The following is an 18,533-nucleotide window of genomic DNA, read 5'->3' as shown; positions in this document are numbered from 1 at the left end:
TCCTGAGATCCTTTGATGGCTTGTCAGTACAATTAGGATAAAGTCTCAATCCTTGGAATGGCTTATAATATCTTGTATGGGCTGGTTCCTATATACTTTCTAGCTCCCACCCCTATTACCTACTTTGTAGTCATTCTGGAATTTTCTTTCATTTCTGGTGCATAGCAAAATTTCTGGTGGTCAAAAGGTACAAACTTCAGGGACCTACCCAGTGGCCTAGTGGTTAAGTTTGTGCACTCTGCTTCAGCAGCCCGGGGTTCACCGATTCGGCTCCTGGGCACGGACCTACATACCACTCATCAAGCCATGCTGTGATGGCATCCTACATAGAAGAACTAGAAGGACTTACAACTATGATATATAACTATGTACTGGGGCTTTGGGGAGAAAAAAAAGAAAAAGAGGAAGATTGACAACAGGTGTTAGCTTAGGGCCAATCTTCCTCACAGAAAAAAAAAATCACACACACACACACACACACACACACAAAGGTACAAACTTGCAATTATAAAATAAATGTCATGGGGGTGTAATGCACACCATGGTGACTATAGTTAATTAAGATATATGGCATATTTAAAAGTTACTAAGAGAGTAGATCTTAAAGCTCTCATCACACACACAAAAATTGTAACTGTGTGGTGATGGATGTTAACTAGACTTACTGTGGTGATCATTTCACAATATATACAAATATTGAACCATTATGTTATACATCTGAAACTAATGATGTTATATGTCAATTATATCTCAATAAAAAAAGACTCCTTCTATTTTAGGGCCTTTATATTTGCTATTCACTCTGCTTCAAAAGTGCTTCTCCATTTTTGGCAAATACACACTGCACCTCACGTATACTCCTATTCATTCCTCAGGTCTCGGCTTAAATGCCACTTCTTCAGAGAGCTCGCCTATGAATCCTCAGACTAGCACCTTGTGGGCCCCCATTTTAGAGACCTATCATTATTTAAATTAATTACTTTTTTAATAAACATTTTTTTTGCTAGAAGGTCATTTTCAAGATGAGAGGAACCTGGTCTCTTGTTTACTACTGTCTCCCCAGCACTGAGCACAGTGCCTGGCAGTAAGTGATTGATACAGTTGAACCTCATTCTTTGCACATTCTGTATTTGCAAATGCACCTACTTGCTAAAATGTATTGGTAACCATATAATCAATACTTACAGTGTTTTCACACTCATTCATGGAAATGTGCAGAGTGGTGAAAAATTTGAGTTGTTTAATGCACATGTTGCCAGCTGAAGTTGATCAAAACGATGCTCTGCCTTCTTGTTTCAGCTTTTATACTATAAACAAGTGTCCTTTTTGTGGTCTAATTAGTGCCATGTTTTTCGCATTTTTGTGCTTTTTGTTGGCGATTTTGCTGTTTAAAAGGCCCCCAAGCATAGTGCTGAAGGGCTGTCTAGTATTTCTAAGTGCAACAAGGCTGTGTTGTGCCTTACAGAGAAAATACATGTGTTAGAGGAGCTTCATTCAGCCATGAGTTGTAGTGCTGTTGGCTCTGACTTCGCTGTTAATAAATCAACAATATATATTAAACAAGGTATCTCTAAACAGGAACACACATAAAACAAGGTTGTGTACCAATCAGTTGATGAAAATGTTGTGACCAGGGGCTCACAGGAACTTTCCTTGTATTTCCCCTAGAAGCATTAGTTCAGTGCTCACCAATGAATGAGAATCCATTGTATTTGATTTATTGACTACTATTAATACAAAACTGTGAAGACTGTTAGGGCTGCAGTCATAGAGGAACTGGACTGCTCGTATTGTCTGAGGAGAGGGCACGGCAGGTAGGAGGAGCAAAACAAGAAAGGGGGCAACATAGGAGTCACTAAAGACAAACATTACCCCTGACTACTGAAATGTTGCTGCATGGCCTTCTGGAATATTTTTCTCAAATATATGAACCTTTACTTTCCTAGATAGTTTGGAAGGAAGGATACAATGTGGAGTAGGAATGCCCAAGCGGAGTCTGGAAAGTTGTGATGAGAAACAAACTGGGAGGGAAGATGATGAAAGACATCGAAGGCAGCATCCGGAGAAGTCAACCAAGAAATAAAGAATCAGTAGGGTTTCAAGGGTCTGGTCAGGTGAGTTCAGAATTGGAAACAGTGGCCTTTGAAGGCAGGAGACAAAGATAAGCCTGATCTAGGATCAGCAACTCTCTACCTTTTATTTCTGTGAATTGAGGAGGGGCTGTATGGTAATGTGGACCATCTTGCCAAGTTTGAGAGATGTCTATAACAGGCAAGGTTGAGAAGAGTCACCACCTAAGGTCGGAACCCTGGGAACAGGCTGCAGAGGCCAGAGGTGAGAGAGGCCAGAGGAGGAGTCAGAACCCAGGACAGCTCCATGGCTCCAAAGATTGTCGAGTGATTTCTCCAGAACTGTGGTCTTTTTAACACATGCATCCTCAGTCTTTCTGACCATCCCTCAACCCTCAGCTCCAACCCCTCCCCACACCCCCCATGAATGAAACTCGCATATTAAAAATGGCCCTGATATTGTCTTCTTTTCTTGGAAAAGGCAGTGAGGTCATCATGGTCTACATGAAATCCTTCCTTAAGCAGTTTTCTGGCCTGACCGAGAGGTGATCCAAGAACCCCTTGCCCTCTGATCTCATCGTGTGATTGAACCCTGAGGGGATTGTTCAGGCTGGCTGGGAATAATATTCCTCCCTTCTCAAGATTCTAGTTCCTTTGCTTCTCTGTTGATTCTGAGGTAAGGGTTATTGCCAAACAGGATTAGTGACCCTGGTATTTCTCAGCTCTCTCCTGGTGTGGGGGTGGGAGTGTCTCAACTAAGCCAAGGTTTAATGAGTTTCCACTATGATACAGGTGCTGTCATGGGACGTTATGAAGATAAAGATGAATAAGGCATGGCCCCTGCCCTCAAGAGTAATGATGTCTTGCCAGTGTGTGTGGGCAGCCTGGCAGAGAGTTGGAAGCCCATAGACACAATGTACTTCTTTCTGATTAAAGCCGGGGCATACTTCCTGGGAATATACTCCAAAACAATGGTTTGCTCTGGTGTGGGCACTGCAACAGGAAACGGTATGCATGGATGTTAGGGTAGACAGACCCCATCCCCACCCCAGTCTCATTAGTCTGATCTGTCAAATCCCTCTGATTAGGCTTGTGGTGACACACACACAATGGGGTTCAGTGCTTTTCCTGAGTCACCGGCAGCCCAATTTAACACTGAAGTGACTGTCTTGACTGAGTGATCCATGTGTTGAGTGTCAGAGGCAGCAGCTCGTCTTGATCTTGTGACACGTCTGGGGCAGAAGACGGTCTTAATGACTATGACTCTGGTTATTAAGCCAGATTTTCAACTACCATCCAACCTGCTACTAGTCCTAAGACAATCATAACGGATGACGAGAGAGTGGGAAAGAATTCAGGGGTCTTTGTTTTGTTTCCTTCCCAGGAAAGAGGAGAGATCCATTAGGAATATTTTGAGAATGTTTTATAAGCACTTTTTTCCCACAGACTCATAAGGACACCTGAATGAACAGGTGAGGAAGAAGCATTCCCTTGCAATGCATCATTTTCTGGATAAGACAACACCCACACACCCCCAAAATAAACATATATGGGGAGCATAGAGAGCAGAGATAGAAGAAGCTGCCCTCATCTCCTCATCTTCTTTTTTGACCCACGGGCACAGCAGCTGTGCGAGGGTGCAGAGTAGTGATGGCAGGATCGCAGAGCATGGTGTACCAGAACAGACATGCGCTCTGGCATCAGAAGACTTGGATTTGAGTTCCGGCTATGTCCCTTTCTTGCTGTGTGATCCTGAGTAAGAAATTCGAACTTCATGGGGCCTCAATATTCCTCGGCTAAAGAAAAGAGGGATAATAAAGTGTTTTTGCTGCAGTAATTCACAAAGTTGTTGTAAGGATCAAATATTTGTATCTTTAATACCTAACAGAGTACCAGGAACATAGGGAACCCTGTAAATGTTCACTAAGTGAATGAATGAATGGAGACGCTGAGATTTGAAAACTGTGGAGTGCTGTGCAAATATTTGTTATTTTATTGCTTTGAACACTGGCTATTTTCTCTGTGCCTAATCTGAGCTTATCCCATGTTATGGGAAAAAATTTAACTGTTTAACTCATATTAAAGCAAAATGGCCTAGGTCCTTTGTGAAGAGAGGTTGCAACCTTCCATGTCGGCTTCATCAGTCACCACGACAGACATATTGGTCCTCAGTGGGGATTTGGAAAAATTAAGGACAAATACAAGTGTCAGGGCAGCTCTGTGCCACTTTTGGGGGAGATTCTGAAAAGACTGGAGGAGGCTGTGAGTGGATAGCTCTGCAGAGGTTAGTTTTAATGGAAAACAAGAGGGGTGAGTCAGAACAGTATGAATTAAGAAAGCAGTATATGTCAAGGAGGTGAAATTTAGTATTTAACAACTCTACACTAATTACATAAAATAGAGCTTAAAGGCCAAAAGCTAGAAAAAATGGTCACAGTGACCTGAAGACAACAAAAGAATAACCAAAGCAACGCTGAGAACACGAACTTCATCACAGTTACAGATGTGACAAAGTATTCCTTAGGTACCTTGAAGTTAAAAATAAATTTCTCACTTGGCTTATATGCTATTCCATCATTTATATTTATAAGCGCATTTGACTAATTTTAGGCTTGCTATTATAGAAATAAACAAGCATAAACTTTTATAGAAAATCCATGGGAAGTGAATTTGGTGATACAGCCTATTTTTCCTCAATTTTTATGACTGAACTAAGTAGAATTAATGCTCCAACATCACAGAAGATTCAGAACCACTCAATACCCTGGGGAAAAGCAGGGGGAATGAAATTTCAGTTCTAAAATTTGTCCAGAAATACTGGCTCTTCTAACGGATGGAAGTGTCAAAGTGGCATCAATCAGCCATTTTTAGTTGCCTGCCACCCTGGGGTGGAAGGCTCAACACGCTGCCAGGGAGACGAGGTGGGGCTCAAGTGAAGAGGTCAGCCTACCCCCCCACCACCCTGACCTTGAGGGGAGCTACCTTTGTTGTCGTGCCAGACCCTCAGCTTGCAGAGGTGGCCCAGGCTCAGCATGTCGGAGAAGTTGAACGTGTCTGTGTTGTTCCGCTCAAACTTGTTCCAGTTGGCCGACTGCTTCAGGGCCAGGGTCCCGCTGTCCCCATTCTCCCCAAAGATGATGATGAACACGTTGGCATCGGTGCCTGCTCCTGGGGGTGCACAAGACAAGGGCGCTGGGTGCTGGCCTCTCGGACACACAACTCTCTTGCTCTGGCCTGGACTCTGGACTCCTCAGAGGAGCCAAGGGTGCAGGTGGGCAAGTTCAGAGTCAGTGAGGCCAACGGTGAGGTCAGAAAGGGCTGGTTAGTGTCCTGGGACTTCTAGGTCTCCAACCCTATTCTTCATGTCATCTCTGTGCCCTGTTAATGCTGTTGGGCTGACTGGAGTTCTGGTTAGCAAGTGTGAATGATTTAGTGCAAGAACTCACCTAGTTCTGGGGAAATACACCATATTTAAAAGGTGTGCCATGTTGGCTGGCTTTACAGTTTAGAAATACAGGCTCCCTCCCTCCTGCACCATGTGAACTCAGAAGAAAGGTTCTTGTTTGCCAAATCTACCTCTGGTTGACACTCTATGCTAGAGCTTCATATCATCTGCTTAAACCAAATAGAGGTATTGACCCCACTTAAAAAGAAAGAAAATCCTCCCAGAAGAGGTGACCTCATGAAGCTTTTCTGATGCATACCCTACTGTCATGAATGAATTTATCAGTTACTTCTGAGAGCACATCATTAGAGGATGGAGGAGCTTGAAAACATGTGGACACCTGGAACTTCAAGGAAAAGAGTGAAGGTTTCACTGCGAGAAGGAAGAAGCAGGTGCCCAAAACAAACTGCAGACTGTACTAACCCATCACTTATGCCTGAGATCTCACCATGAAAGCTTCATCTCTTTGGCTAAATGTTTCTTTGTTGAAAAATGTAAGATACCAGGGCCAACAAGTTAATCCCTCACTAGCCATCTACAATCAATGTGAAAGAGTTTGCCAGATTCTTTGCAACAGCTCCTGGAGAACAGGCTTGGTAGAGGGGAGGGTAGTGGGAGGCACTGTCCCCACGACGAGAGTGTGTTCCCCCTCGGCTCCAGGCCTTTGCACATGCTAGTACTTTTACTGGGAAGGCCCTTCTTCTGGTGTCCCATCTGCCTCAGTGGCTTCCATTTGTCTTTCTGGACTAGACTTTTGCTACACCTCCGGGAAGCCCTCCAAGATCCTTGCCCCCAATCCCCAGCTAGGTAAGGTGGCCTCCTCAGGGTTCCCCAACACCTGTGCTGACCTCTGTCAAAGCCTCACTGTCATTGCCCTGCCAGAATGTCAGATCCACGAAGGCCCTGGGTCATTCTCTGTCCTAAGACCCCAGGCCAAAGCTGGCACATGGAAGATGGTTGCCAAGCACAGGAATGTGGGAAGGAACCCAAGGGCATCTGAGATGCCTGGCGCCTGGGGAAGGGCCATCAGGCAGCATCAGGAAGACACAGGGCCTTAGTCAAGCTCCTGCACCATTTTCAAAAGTGCTGATCATACTGCCCGATACTGTTCTCCCCTATTTCCCTGAAGGAGGATGGACAGAGCCAACTCAGTCATTGGGAGGAAATACTTTGTCTAGACAAAAAATGACACACTGTGGAAAGGACTTGGATTGATTAACTTTTGCAAGGCCATCCAAAGAAGAATGCCCTGACCAGAGCCCAGGGCCTGAGCCAGAATTTGAGAAGGGGCAAGCGTAGTGGGAGGTGGGAGTGGGAGATGGGAGGGACCCTCTGACTCACCCAGGATGTCACTGGTCTTAACTGAGACAGTGTAGGAAGTCCACTCCATCATCTCCTCCCCATCGATGACGGCGCACATTTCACACACTAGGGTCTTCTTGCCCTTCCGCTGGGACAGCCAGTCTCCATAGTAGAACATGGTCAGGTCTCCAGTATTCATGTTCTTCAGGAGGATCTGGGTGAGAGGGAGCTGGTGTGGGAACGCCCTCCTTCACCTCCACCAGCCCCCCACCCTCTAATGCAGCCACCTCCACTGAACCCCAAAGACCCAAGGTCCAGGACCTGAGATGAGTCCTTCTGACTTAGGCTCAAGGCGTGTAGAAAGGGCCCCTCCAGAACAAAGACCTTGTCCTGTATGCCTTGCATGGGGCCTGAAACCCCCACTGGGACTACCCTAGTTTGGGGATTTAGAAATGGGCAATCCATCCAAACATGTTTCCGAGAGGTGCCTATCATTGTGCACAAGAAATGCCTGCTGAATGAATGACAGAAGAATGGACCAAGCAAACCACAGTCAGCAGCCAACACCTGGGAACAGCATACTGAAGTTGGCCAGACTGTCCCTGGTGTGGGCACCATATTGTTGGCTCAAGAAAATCTGCTAATGGCTGAACAGGGAAGTAGGAGCCTGGTGACTCAGGACAGATGGCGTTTGGTGGACAGGGGATGAGAAGACTCACTAAGTGGGGAGCAGAGGCCCAAGACAGAAAAAGAGGTAGCCACCTGGCTGCGTGGTCACAGGGCGCCAAAGCTCCCTTGCTGTCCTGCCTAGAGTTCTCGCCATGGGAGCCTCTCGCTGCCCCCGTTCTTGCTGTGCCTCTCTCAACCCTCCCAACTCACTTCCTCTGAGAAGCCCACACTGAGTCTCTTTCCATGTCATGTTGACAGCACATGCTGCATTCTCTGGACACAAATAAATCAAACTACATTCTCTGATTAATTTACATCAAAAGACTTATTGGATGATATAGGTTGGGTTGGTGTAATAACGCTCCAAGGCGAAATTTGCACTTTAACAAGGTCCACTGACAACCCAAAAGAGCAGGAAGCGGGGGCGGGCAGTGGGTGGAAGGGAGGGTGAGGGGCAGACACTCTACCCTCTCCAGGAACCACTCGGGCCGGCTGCCCAGGCCGTCAATTCGGATCCGCATCTTGGTGAATGGAGCAATGTCCAGGATCTCCATGATGAAGGTGTCGTTCTGCTCTCGCTCAAATCTGGGGGTGGAGAGGAGGGCCATGAAGAACGGCAGCTGGCCATGGGGAGGGGGCTGGGCCGTGCCAGAGACCAGATTCAGGGTAAGGAGAGAAGAAGAGGTCTTTACTCAGCTCCCAGTGACTCTCCAGGGGCCTGTCTCTTGCACCCTACTTATTTCTGAAAGGCTGGGGTTAAGGGAGTTCGGCAGGTAGAAATGGCCCTGAGTTGAGAGCTACCAGTTCTATGTCCTCATCTCATTCTGCTAGCCACCTAGAGCAGTGCCAGCTCCTCTCCGGGACTTTGCTTCCTCATCTGTAATCTGGGGAGAATGACACTAGCCCTGAAACTGTGTAAAACTCTCAGGAGGACCAAATGGATGTGAAATCAACTTAAAATGTAAAAAGAACTCCATACCTTCAAAGCTTTAAATGAGATTCTGTGAGTGACAGGGCTGCCATGAATGGCGGGGCAGGTTGAACACTGCACAACTCTAGATGGTGCCATTCACAATTTTTCTATACACAATCTGTACAACTAAATGCAGCGGCCCTCGATTGGGTAATGCTACTGATAACTGTAAAATGGCAGGCAAACAGAAGGTGATACGGCTTTTGCTGCTATCACTATTTTTCTCCTGAATGACTTCATCATTTCAGAGGTGCTATATCTTTATTCCTCACTGCTCTTTCCACAGTGCTGCACACATAACACGACCTTCAATGCTGACTGATTGCTTGACTGCTGACTGATTCCAGACGCTGCTGCTGATAAGCCCCTGGGGGTAACGCAGGTGGCACTGCAGCTATAACACGGCATGGCAATTGTTATGCCTCCTTGAATACAAGACATATTTTTAAAAACAGAGGCCACAGCCCGTGGAGGCTGGGATGCAGATGCTGTGAACTGACCACTCCTAAAGGCAGCGGTGGGGCTGAGGCCTCGTCTCCTTGAGAACTTGCTCCTGAGCACTTTGCGATGATTAGAAGTGAAAACCTTCTCCCAAAAGTCTGCCCAAAGCCCCTCCTGCTTTAATTTAAGCCCCGTCTGTCCCTCCGGTCATGTGGCAACTGTAAGGGAGGCTCACAAATTCCCTTGTCAAGCTCATATCACATATTGGAGATTTTCTCAGATAATCTCTCAACTCATGGACTCCTTACCCTTGCTGGAGTGTAATTCTGCAGATCAAAGGAACTGCAGGATTCCTTGCCTTGTATTTCTAACTTTTCCTCTTTGAATTTAGCCAAGTATCTCCATGTTATGGAGATATTTTGGTGGGGCAGGAGTAAGGAAAGAGAGAGAGAGAATTAAGCTTTTCTTCTGGAACACTGAAAAGTGGATTACATTACCCCATCACCCTTCACTACAGGCTAGACCCCGTTACACCGGGATGGCCCTCCTCTCCTCAGGGTAGAAGGGCCCCCTCCAAAGGGAAAGCCCCTCATTGGCCCCTCCGTCTCCACGACTCACTAGCCACTTCCTTCTGCTGCCCCAGACCCCTCAAGACACCTCAGCTGACCTGAGGAGGGTTCCCACACCGAGGGGCCTCCGTTGGAGAGGAGGTGAGCCTCTGATCCAGGTCAGGAAGGGCAGGACAGCTGAAGTGGCCAGCGTTTGCCCCCCTCACCTACTCAGAGGGGCCTCCACTCAACAGCTGAAAGGGTGACATCTAGGGGAGGGGCCTTTGACTGCCCCCTCGCCTTCCTATTCTGATTTCCTTCTCTTCCCTGCCCCCATCAAAGGCTGTCCTAGGAAAGGGGCTCAGTGCCCACTCACTCACCCGTCCCTGTGTCTGAGAACAGCCTGAGGCTAACCAGGGCCAAAGCCTTGGGCCGGAAGGGCAACTATTTAATGGAAGAATTTTAGGCATTGCTAAGAAGTTAGGGAAGGTTTGCGGGTAGGAGCCTGGGAGGGGCTGGCTGGAAGACGGGGAAGGAGGGTGTGGGCCACGAAGCCAGCCTAGACCAAGTTTGCCTTTGTGCCTCTTAGAAGCATGGCTGGGCATCTCGGGGTTGACAGGAGTCAGAGCCTCAGCCACAGCTTCGTGCTAGACCAACCTCCTTCCAATCCGGGGTCCGCATGCCAACGGCCGTCTAGCCCACGCTCAGCTGTCCCCAGCGATGGGGCCCATGGCAGCCTGGGGCAGCTCTTCCCCTCTTAGGATGGCTGTGGCCAGAGTTTTTGTTTACTCTGAGCTTGGTCTCCCCCCATTGTCTCAGCCCTTCGTACCAGAACTAACTGTTTAATTGTCAACAGTTTGGCCAACCTCCGTGCCTCTTCTGTCGCCCCTCCCCAGACCCTTGCAACAGGCCACCAGCCCTCTCTTCTCCAGGCCCGAAGTGCTCACCAAGGGAATATTAGGTGGCGACGAAAATGAGCAAATCACAGCCACACTCAACAGCTAGAGAAATCTGAAAAACCTAACGGTGAGGAAAGAAGATATAAAAGAATTCCTGTAGCCTGATTCCACTTATGTAACACTGAAATCCAGGCCGAATGGAAGCCGATTGTTTAGGGGGGGCATGCCCAGGGGAGGGATAAAACAATAAAGGAAATGCTCAATTTCCTGGCCTAAGGGGTGGCTGCATGATTTTTCGCTCTATAAATATTTCTGATTGACTTACATATATATGTTATACATGTTAGATGGTCATATATGTGACTGGAGGCCTGGACACAAATAAATAAAACTACATTCTCTGATTAATTCATGCCAAAGAAAGAGCATATTGACTTATATAGGTCATATAAGGGTTCTCTGGTCCTCGAGACATCAGGGCCAGGGATGGTTTGGGGGACAATGGCTGAAAATGGAAAATCAGCCCAAACCCAGGACTCTCTAAGTTGGGGATCTGGTGACAGGTGCAGACAGTAAGTACCGTAGGAGGCCCACCTTTGTGGTCCTCACTAACAACTATCTTCAGCGGCAAGAGAACCTGCTGCTTAAGACTGGGTCCCCTGTGTGCCGTTCCCAGTGCCACAGGGGACACTACTGGGCCTTGAGCAGCATGACTTCACCTTGCCGTGCCTCCGTTTCCTCATCTGTAGAATGGGGCAGATAAGAATGGTCCTCAGAGAGTTGCAGGGAGGACTAGGTGTGCCAACAAGTGTAGAGGGCTTAGAAAGGTGCCTGGCACAAAGTCAGCCCGCTTTGTTGGTGTTCATGCCGTTGCTGTGGTTCCCTCAGGTGTGAGGCTCCGTGAGCTCTGGATCCTCTCTTCCTGGTTGTTCCGTCTCTCCAGTGCCTGGGACAGTGCCTGACACACACTGGGTGTTCAGTCATTTTTTAATATTTTAAAAATTCTTTTAGCTTTTTTATTTCACAATTATTTCAGACTTGTGGAAAAGTTACAAAAACAGAGCAGTTTCTGTGTACCCTTCACCCAGCATCCCCTAATGTTAACATCTTACATTACCGCAGTACAACGGACGAAAGCAGGAGATTACAATGATACAATGCTATCAGCTAATCTACAGACCTTACAATAAATATCTTTGAGTGATGAATGGAAGGACAGAAAGAAGGGAGGGAGGGAGGAAGGACTGGCTGGCTATGAGCTGAGGTAATCAAGGAAGGCTTCCTGGAGGAGGCAGATTTGAGCTGGAGCTTGAAAGAGAAAGGTCATGAGAGAGAAAAGAGTGGACGAGGGGCATTCCAGGAGGGAGGATGGACACAGACAAAGGCATGGAGGCTGGAAGGCCCCAATGTCTGCAGGGGATGTGAGGGAAGCAGTCTGCTGGAAGGAAGGTGAGGACTAGATGGTGGAAGTTTGGATGTGCAGAGGGTGAGGGGCAGAGGCCACCTCTTGATACCTGGCCTTCTTTTTGTCCAGCTGCACTTCCTCCGTGCTGCCGTTGATGCCATAGAGGGTCATAAAGATGTTGGAGTCGGTGCCACCGCCGACCACGTCGCCCGTCCACACCGTCATTTCGTAGAGCACCTGTCATGAGACAGAGGCAGGTCCTGATCCTCGGCCTCACCCACTGGCCCCACGACTTGCCTCCCTCTCACCAGGCAGGACGACATGCTCTCCAACCTTGGTGGCTCTGAAAAGCGCCCTCCCCCTAATCAACGGTGGCAGTGTAGAGTAAGTCAGGCGTTGTCACTCTCCATGTGCCCACGGTGTCCAGTTCAGAACTAAGAGGAGTTCATTTTCTGTTAGAGAACACGTGTGCAACAGAAACACGGCTGAAAGCCCCAGCATTAATCTACTTCTTGGTCAATCAAAACTCAACCTAAGTCCATGCATTCCAGCAGCGGGTAATGTCAGGACAGTGCCTTGGGGAGCCATGCAGTGTCACTGGAGTCTCAGGTCTGCCACCTGCTGGCTGTTGACCCTGGGCGGATGCCCCACTCTCTCCAGCCTCTGCTTCATCGTAACATAGGGATAAATGACTGCAGAGCTGTGAGAGCTACAGACACTTCGCCTCGGTGCCCGGCGCTGGGGCTGCCGCTTGGTACGGCGTCAAGAAGCAGCAGCAAGTCTGGGCGGCTGTCCCTCCTCCAAGGTGCAGCTAGCACCCACCCTGAGCAGTGGGGAGTGAGGAGCATCTCAGGGGTGAAGTCTAAGGGAGTTCTGCCTCCCCTCACTTGTGACATGGGATAATCGCCTATTCGTATGATTTGCGCTGAGATTGGGATTTCGGCCTTAGGATTGCTCTCAAGAGGATGTATTCCCCCTGTCCTTCTCCACCAGAAGGGGAGGGAGCAACCCGCTCTTCCCAGGACGGCGCCCTCACTGAGGCCTCTGCCTTGGTTCTCCCTCTTAGAGGCAGCCTTGTGGCAAGAGGGGTCATCATCCCCCACACTCTGCATCCTGGATCCATTCCTCTCACCCGGGGCCCAAGGACCAGCAATTAGGTCTCAAGATTCAGAAGAGGCTTGCACACGTGGCCAAGAAATGCCAGGCTGCCCATCTCCTTTGAACACACCTGGCCTCCCCTTCCCTTGTGGCTGCCACATTGTATTATCGCCTGTGCAGGTGCCTGGTGCCCACCACCCGGAAGCCTTTGAACTCAGAACCCAAGGTCCTGGTTGCAGTGGTCATGCCCCCGACGTTGGGCCTGTTGGGTGCCAGGGGCTTTATAAGCAGCACCCAGAATCTTTGATGTGATCCTGCACAGTTAGATGTGGGATTTGCAGGCCTGGCCCAGAGGACATGTTTGCTAAGGAAATGATTGAAAAGCCTCTTGCTTTATCAGGAAAATCCTCTTAGACCCCTAACAAGGGCATCCACGAAGCGCATGGAACTATTGGGAACAAAAGCAGGAGCCTGATACTTTTTGCTCTTATCCAGACAGGCGTAAAAAAATAGAATGATCAAAATGAGTGCTTTGGTGGCCCCCTAGAGCCTGGCCCCTTAAGGCTGCTCCCTCCAGACTCCTGTGTTCTCTGTGTCCATCTTTCTCTCCTTCACACAGACAAATCTCTTTTTATGTTACAGGTATGTTTCCAGAAAGAGACACAGAAACAGGGCTTTTGTAATTCCGGTCTGATAGCAGACGTCCTGGGGAAGTGGCCAGTCCAAAGAACCCTGCGGTTCTTTGTAAAGCAACAAACCTGTGTTCTTTTGTACCATGAGTAATGGGGGTGGGTCTGGACTTCCGCAGACTGAAGAGCTGCAGCTGCGCTGAGCAAGTGTGCATGTGCTGGGGTGCGGCACACACACGGGCACACGCGCCCACATGCACGCTGGGAATTGGGTCAGGACAGAAGTCCTTGGACTAATTGTGTGCTCATGCTCACCCACACCATCCGTCTGGCCATAGATGGAGACGTCTGGGGGGGGGGGGGTGTCCATGCTGCACAAAGTTCCACTCTCTGGCTCTTAAGTAGGGGAGGGGCAGGCATCCACCCTCTGCCTGTCAGGGTTTTTAGCGCCTGTAACTTCTGTTCCCGTATACAACACAGGCTGGGCATGCTCAGGCCCAAGGCGATTTCTTTTTCCCTTTGTGGGAGGGCTTCTGACCTAAATCTAGGAGCCCATTACTCAAGATTCAGGAACAAAGATGAGGGCTGGAGCCTTCTATTGACTCCACAGCTTTTCAGAGAAAAAGACGTCTGCAGGACTACATGAACCAGAAGCCTCTGGGCCACCAACGGCTTTGTGTCCTTGGGCTCCAGCACCCAGCATCCTGCCTCCTGCCCAGCGCTGACCCCTGAGTTTACACAACTTGTCCCAGCTCATTTGGCCAGAGAGAGGTGGAGCTAGGACAGGAGCATGGAGCTCCTGCCGTCCAGCCTTTTCCACTTAAGACAGCACTCACTGTACCGTGAGACCCAGAGGCTCAGAGAATCCCAAGTGCCATCTGTCCCCATCACCTTTGAGAATAATGACTCTGCACGTCCATGTAGAGCTGTTACCTTGCAAAGCTCTTCATGGACTGTTCACGATCTCATTAGTTCTCAGGCTCTTACATGGAACAGGATGGGAAGCAGTATTTCCATGTGCTGCATGAGAAGATCAAGGCCCAGAGAGGCCAGGTCACTTGCCCAAGGTCACACAGCAGCAGACCAGAGGAGACTCGAGTCTCGCGGCTCCTGGTAGAGCAAGTCTGCCCGGTATAGCAGGCTGCAGCCCCTGCCAACGCCTAGTGATCAGTCTCCTGCTTCCCTCACTTCCATCTCCCCTCCCGCTCCCCCACCCCAACGTGTACTGCCCTTGCCATGCAGTGTGCACCCACAGGCGCCCCTCTATACCTTCACCCCGATGTTCACCACCATGGCATCCAGGAGGTCAAAAACACGGGAGGTGACGCCATCGCCTCGGTCCTTGGCAAGCCAGCAGTTGCAGCGCAGTATGTACTTCATGCCCTGGGTGGGCACGGCCAGACACAGCTCCTCCACCAGCCAGCAGCTCTCCGGAGAGGCCCCGTCATGGCCCAGCTGGGAGGAAACACACCAGGGCTGTGAGGATCTGGGCACAACTGGGAAGGAAGCCCTCCCTACTCAGCATCTCCTTCCCCATTCTGCCTCCTCCCTCAGTGCTTCCTCCAGTGTGCTGTGCACTCACTGACCCAAGGCCCTCCCATGAAGGTGAAGAGATTTTGCAGATGTAATTAAGGTGTCTAATCAGATGACTTTGAATTAACCGAAAGAGTATTCAGGGTGGGCCTGACCTAATCAGGTGAGCCCTTTAAAAGAGAGTCTAGATATCAGGGATGGAAGAAGTCAGAAAGATTTGAAGCAGGAAAGATCTTCTCTTATTGGCTTTGAAGAAACAAATTTCCATGTTTTGGAGAGCATCACAGGGCAGGGAATGCGAGCAGCCTCTGGGAACTGGAGCCTTAGTCCTACAACCACAAGGAAATAGATTCTGCCAACAACCAGTGAGTGAGTTTGGGACAGGACTCCAAGCCTCAGATGAGGCCACAGCCCTGGCAGCAACTTGATTTCCGCCCAGTGAGACCCTGGGAAGAGGACCCAGCTACCTCACATCTGGACTCCTGACCCAGGAAACGATGAGATAATATATTTGTGTGGTCTTGAGTTACTAAGTTTGTGGTAATTGGTTACACAGCAATAGAAAACTAATCCCCAAGGCATCCCCATTGGATGGGTGGAAAACTGGGACCTGGAGGGGTGGGTGATTCACCAAAATCACCCAGCTAGTTGATGGCAGAGGGCAGGAGATCTTCGCTCTGCCCACCCTCCAGCCACTCTCCCACCCATGTACTGGTCAGCTCCTTCCTTCCCTGGGGGTGGTCACCATCCCGGGGCCCCAGGGCCAAGCACCTCTATTTTCTTGATGACGCCCACATCCAAGCCTGCGACGTAGAACTCCTCCACAGAGCCGCAGCTGAAGCCCCTCTTCCCCCGGGGGTAGTCCAGCCAGATGCGGTTACTCCGCTCGTCGTCCTCCCCGATGAGTAGGATGAAGGCCCGGCTGTCGGTGGCGGCGTCCTTGTGTGTCCCGGTGGTCACCGACACATAGTAGGGAATAACTGTGAGAGATCACGGGGGCCCAGCCTCATAATGGGCCAGGCGGACCAGGACGGCTCGTGGACTTGAAACTGACCTCTGGGAGGCACGGGCGTCAGCTCCCTGCCTCCGAGACAGAGTACAACAGAGCTTTCAGACTGGCGAGTGGTCTAAGGTGAGCGTCTACTCTCCAGGGTGTGAGGGAGTTGGTGACCCCCAGTGAGGATCAAAGAGAGCATCGTTGCCACTTCTCAAAGCCCTGCTGGCCAATTATCCTGGCTGCATCTAGCACTGCTGTGTGAAGCAGGGTAAGAACAATAACTCTCACCAAGTACAGGGGTTACTGTGGTCAGCAAAAATGAGCTTGGCAAAAGCCAGGTCTCACAGGAGGTAGGAATTTGGGGAACAACAATAAAAGAGTACTATATATGTAACACGGTAAATGAAAGTTCTAGAAGGCATCCATTTCCAAAACAAACCAGATTAATCAGCATAAAAACTTGCTCAGGCAATATGGCACAGACTTCTAGTTGCCCACCCAGTATTCATTCTCCTTGAGGCTAGGGGTGGTCATGATATACAAATAGACGTTGTTGGGTAAGGTTTCTGGGGAAATTTCTTTGAAAGGGTGTGACTCAACTGGGAGGAGCATCCTTTTGCCTCTTATCCTCCTATTCATTCTGTGTGGAATGTGGATGTGATGGCTAGAGCTCCTGCAGTTATCTTGGAACCATGGGCAACACTTAAGATGGAAGCCACTTGTAAGGTTGCCAGAGTGATCACATTGAAGAAGCCTGGGTCCCCGACTTCCCTGGAACTGCTGTATCAGTCCCAACTGTCTACCTTTGAACTCTTACGTGAGAGAAAAGAAAAATCCCTCATTGTTTAAGCCATGATCTCCAGGTGGCTGTCACTTGCAGTTACTAATTGATACAAGTTGGAAACCCTCCTCCTGGACCATCTTCCTCAGCAGCTTGGGAGACACTGCCCTGGTGTAGGGAGTGCTAGGCTATGCAATCTGTATCTCTTTGAAAAGTTTCCAAACTAGACCTTCCTGGCTGGACTTACCTGCCTTGTTTTCTATACCTGCCCGTGGCCTTGTTTCATCTTTACAAGGAGAGCCCCATTGGCCTTTCCATAGTTGATCACAGTGCTTAATTAAGGAGAGGCATCTTCTTGTGGGTCCTGCCACTTATTCACACAGTGAGATGATAGAGTATAGAAAGATCAATTCTCTCTACCCAACCCTGCAGACCCACCATGTGGTCTCCTGGAGGGGAATGCGGTGATTGTCATGCTCTTATATTTAAGAGAACTGAACAGAAAGGCAGTGCATTTAAATATCCAATAGACAAATATACAACTGCCTCATCTCAAAAGTCTGTTTGGAGAAACCAACTTGTCAGGGGATTACAATCCTGTCTTATGGAGGAGGGAAAAATTGAAGCCAAAAGAGTGACTTGTCCAAGGCCACACGTTTCATTGGCAGAATCAGAAATGGAACTTTGTTAGTGCTGTTGAGTTGATTCCGACTCCTAGCGACCCTGTGCACAGCAGAGCGGAACCCTGCCCAGTCTTTTCGTGCCATCTTCTCACCTTCCAGCGCCACATCAGACAATGCTGTGTTGCAAGTCACAGGGTTTTCATGGCCAAATTTTCAGGAGTGGGCGGCCAGGTTGTTCCTAGTCTGTCTAGTCTGGAAGCTCTGTTGAAACCTGTCCACCATGGGTGACCTGTTGACTTGAAATACTGGTGGCATAGCTTTCAGCATCATAGCAACATGCAGCAGGCACAGTACGACAACTGATACACTGGTGGTATGGTTCCCTGGCCAGGAAATGAACCCAGGCTGCAGCGGTGAGAGCTTAAATCACGCCAAAACAGCTCAAGACTTCTTCCCCCACCCCACAGCATGCCTTAAGCTTTCATGGCTGAGTCCATTGTGTTATACTCTACTGACATGAAAGGGGTTCTCATTGCGGCTGTTGACTCCTGTCTGATGAGAATTCCCCTAGGTCCTTTGGGCTGAATCTATATCCTGAGAGTCTAGGTGAGAACAGAGTTTATGAGATAGCCTCCTGGTGGTGGATAGTGGATGAAGGACACCACCACCCTAACTTCTCTTAGCCTTTGTTTCCCCATCTGTAAAGGGGGCTATAATCCCTGCCCTCTCACCTCCCAGGGTTGTTGTGGGGATGCTGATAACCAATAGGTGTGAAAATTCTGTAAATTACAAAGCATTAAATGTTAGTTAGGTGATGGTGGGACCAATGCATGGCCTGTCCACGAATAGCTCAAACACGTTTCCATGGGTCTGCTGCTCCTCTGACAGCCCTCTGCTTGGCTTACCTGGGCCCTCCTGAACGTAGTCAGCCATGGGCCCCGTCACTGTGGCGATGTCGATGTCGGCCATCTTGGAGCTCAGGGTGATCTCCCAGAAGTCAGCAGGGCTGCTGCAGTTGCTGCTCCGGTCCCCAGTGTACTCCTGTCCAGAAGAGCACGACCAAGGCCCATTACAGTTCCAGCACCTTCCGTCCCATGGGGCCTCCCCCCGGTATGAGGATG

At 49.2% G+C, this 18,533-nt stretch overlaps 1 protein-coding gene across 1 annotated transcript in view; it reads right to left on the bottom strand.

Moving 5' to 3' along the window:
- The window catches only part of LOXHD1 (lipoxygenase homology PLAT domains 1), a 169,384-nt gene that overhangs the window by 25,583 nt on the left and 125,268 nt on the right, over window positions 1–18,533 (bottom strand). Inside the window, exons 31-37 of the mRNA XM_046672168.1 lie at window positions 18,318–18,453; window positions 15,783–15,991; window positions 14,748–14,933; window positions 11,861–11,988; window positions 7,953–8,070; window positions 6,856–7,030; window positions 5,052–5,237 (exon numbers count right to left, since the gene is read on the bottom strand). Of these exons, the coding sequence (XP_046528124.1) occupies window positions 5,052–5,237; window positions 6,856–7,030; window positions 7,953–8,070; window positions 11,861–11,988; window positions 14,748–14,933; window positions 15,783–15,991; window positions 18,318–18,453 (1,138 nt within the window). The remainder of the gene's footprint in view (window positions 1–5,051; window positions 5,238–6,855; window positions 7,031–7,952; window positions 8,071–11,860; window positions 11,989–14,747; window positions 14,934–15,782; window positions 15,992–18,317; window positions 18,454–18,533) is intronic.

This window comes from Equus quagga, chromosome 9 (genome assembly GCF_021613505.1).
Source record: "Equus quagga isolate Etosha38 chromosome 9, UCLA_HA_Equagga_1.0, whole genome shotgun sequence".
Lineage (NCBI taxonomy): Eukaryota > Metazoa > Chordata > Mammalia > Perissodactyla > Equidae > Equus > Equus quagga.
The sequence above is the reverse complement of the archived record's forward strand: the minus strand, read 5'-3'. Positions and strand labels throughout refer to the sequence as shown.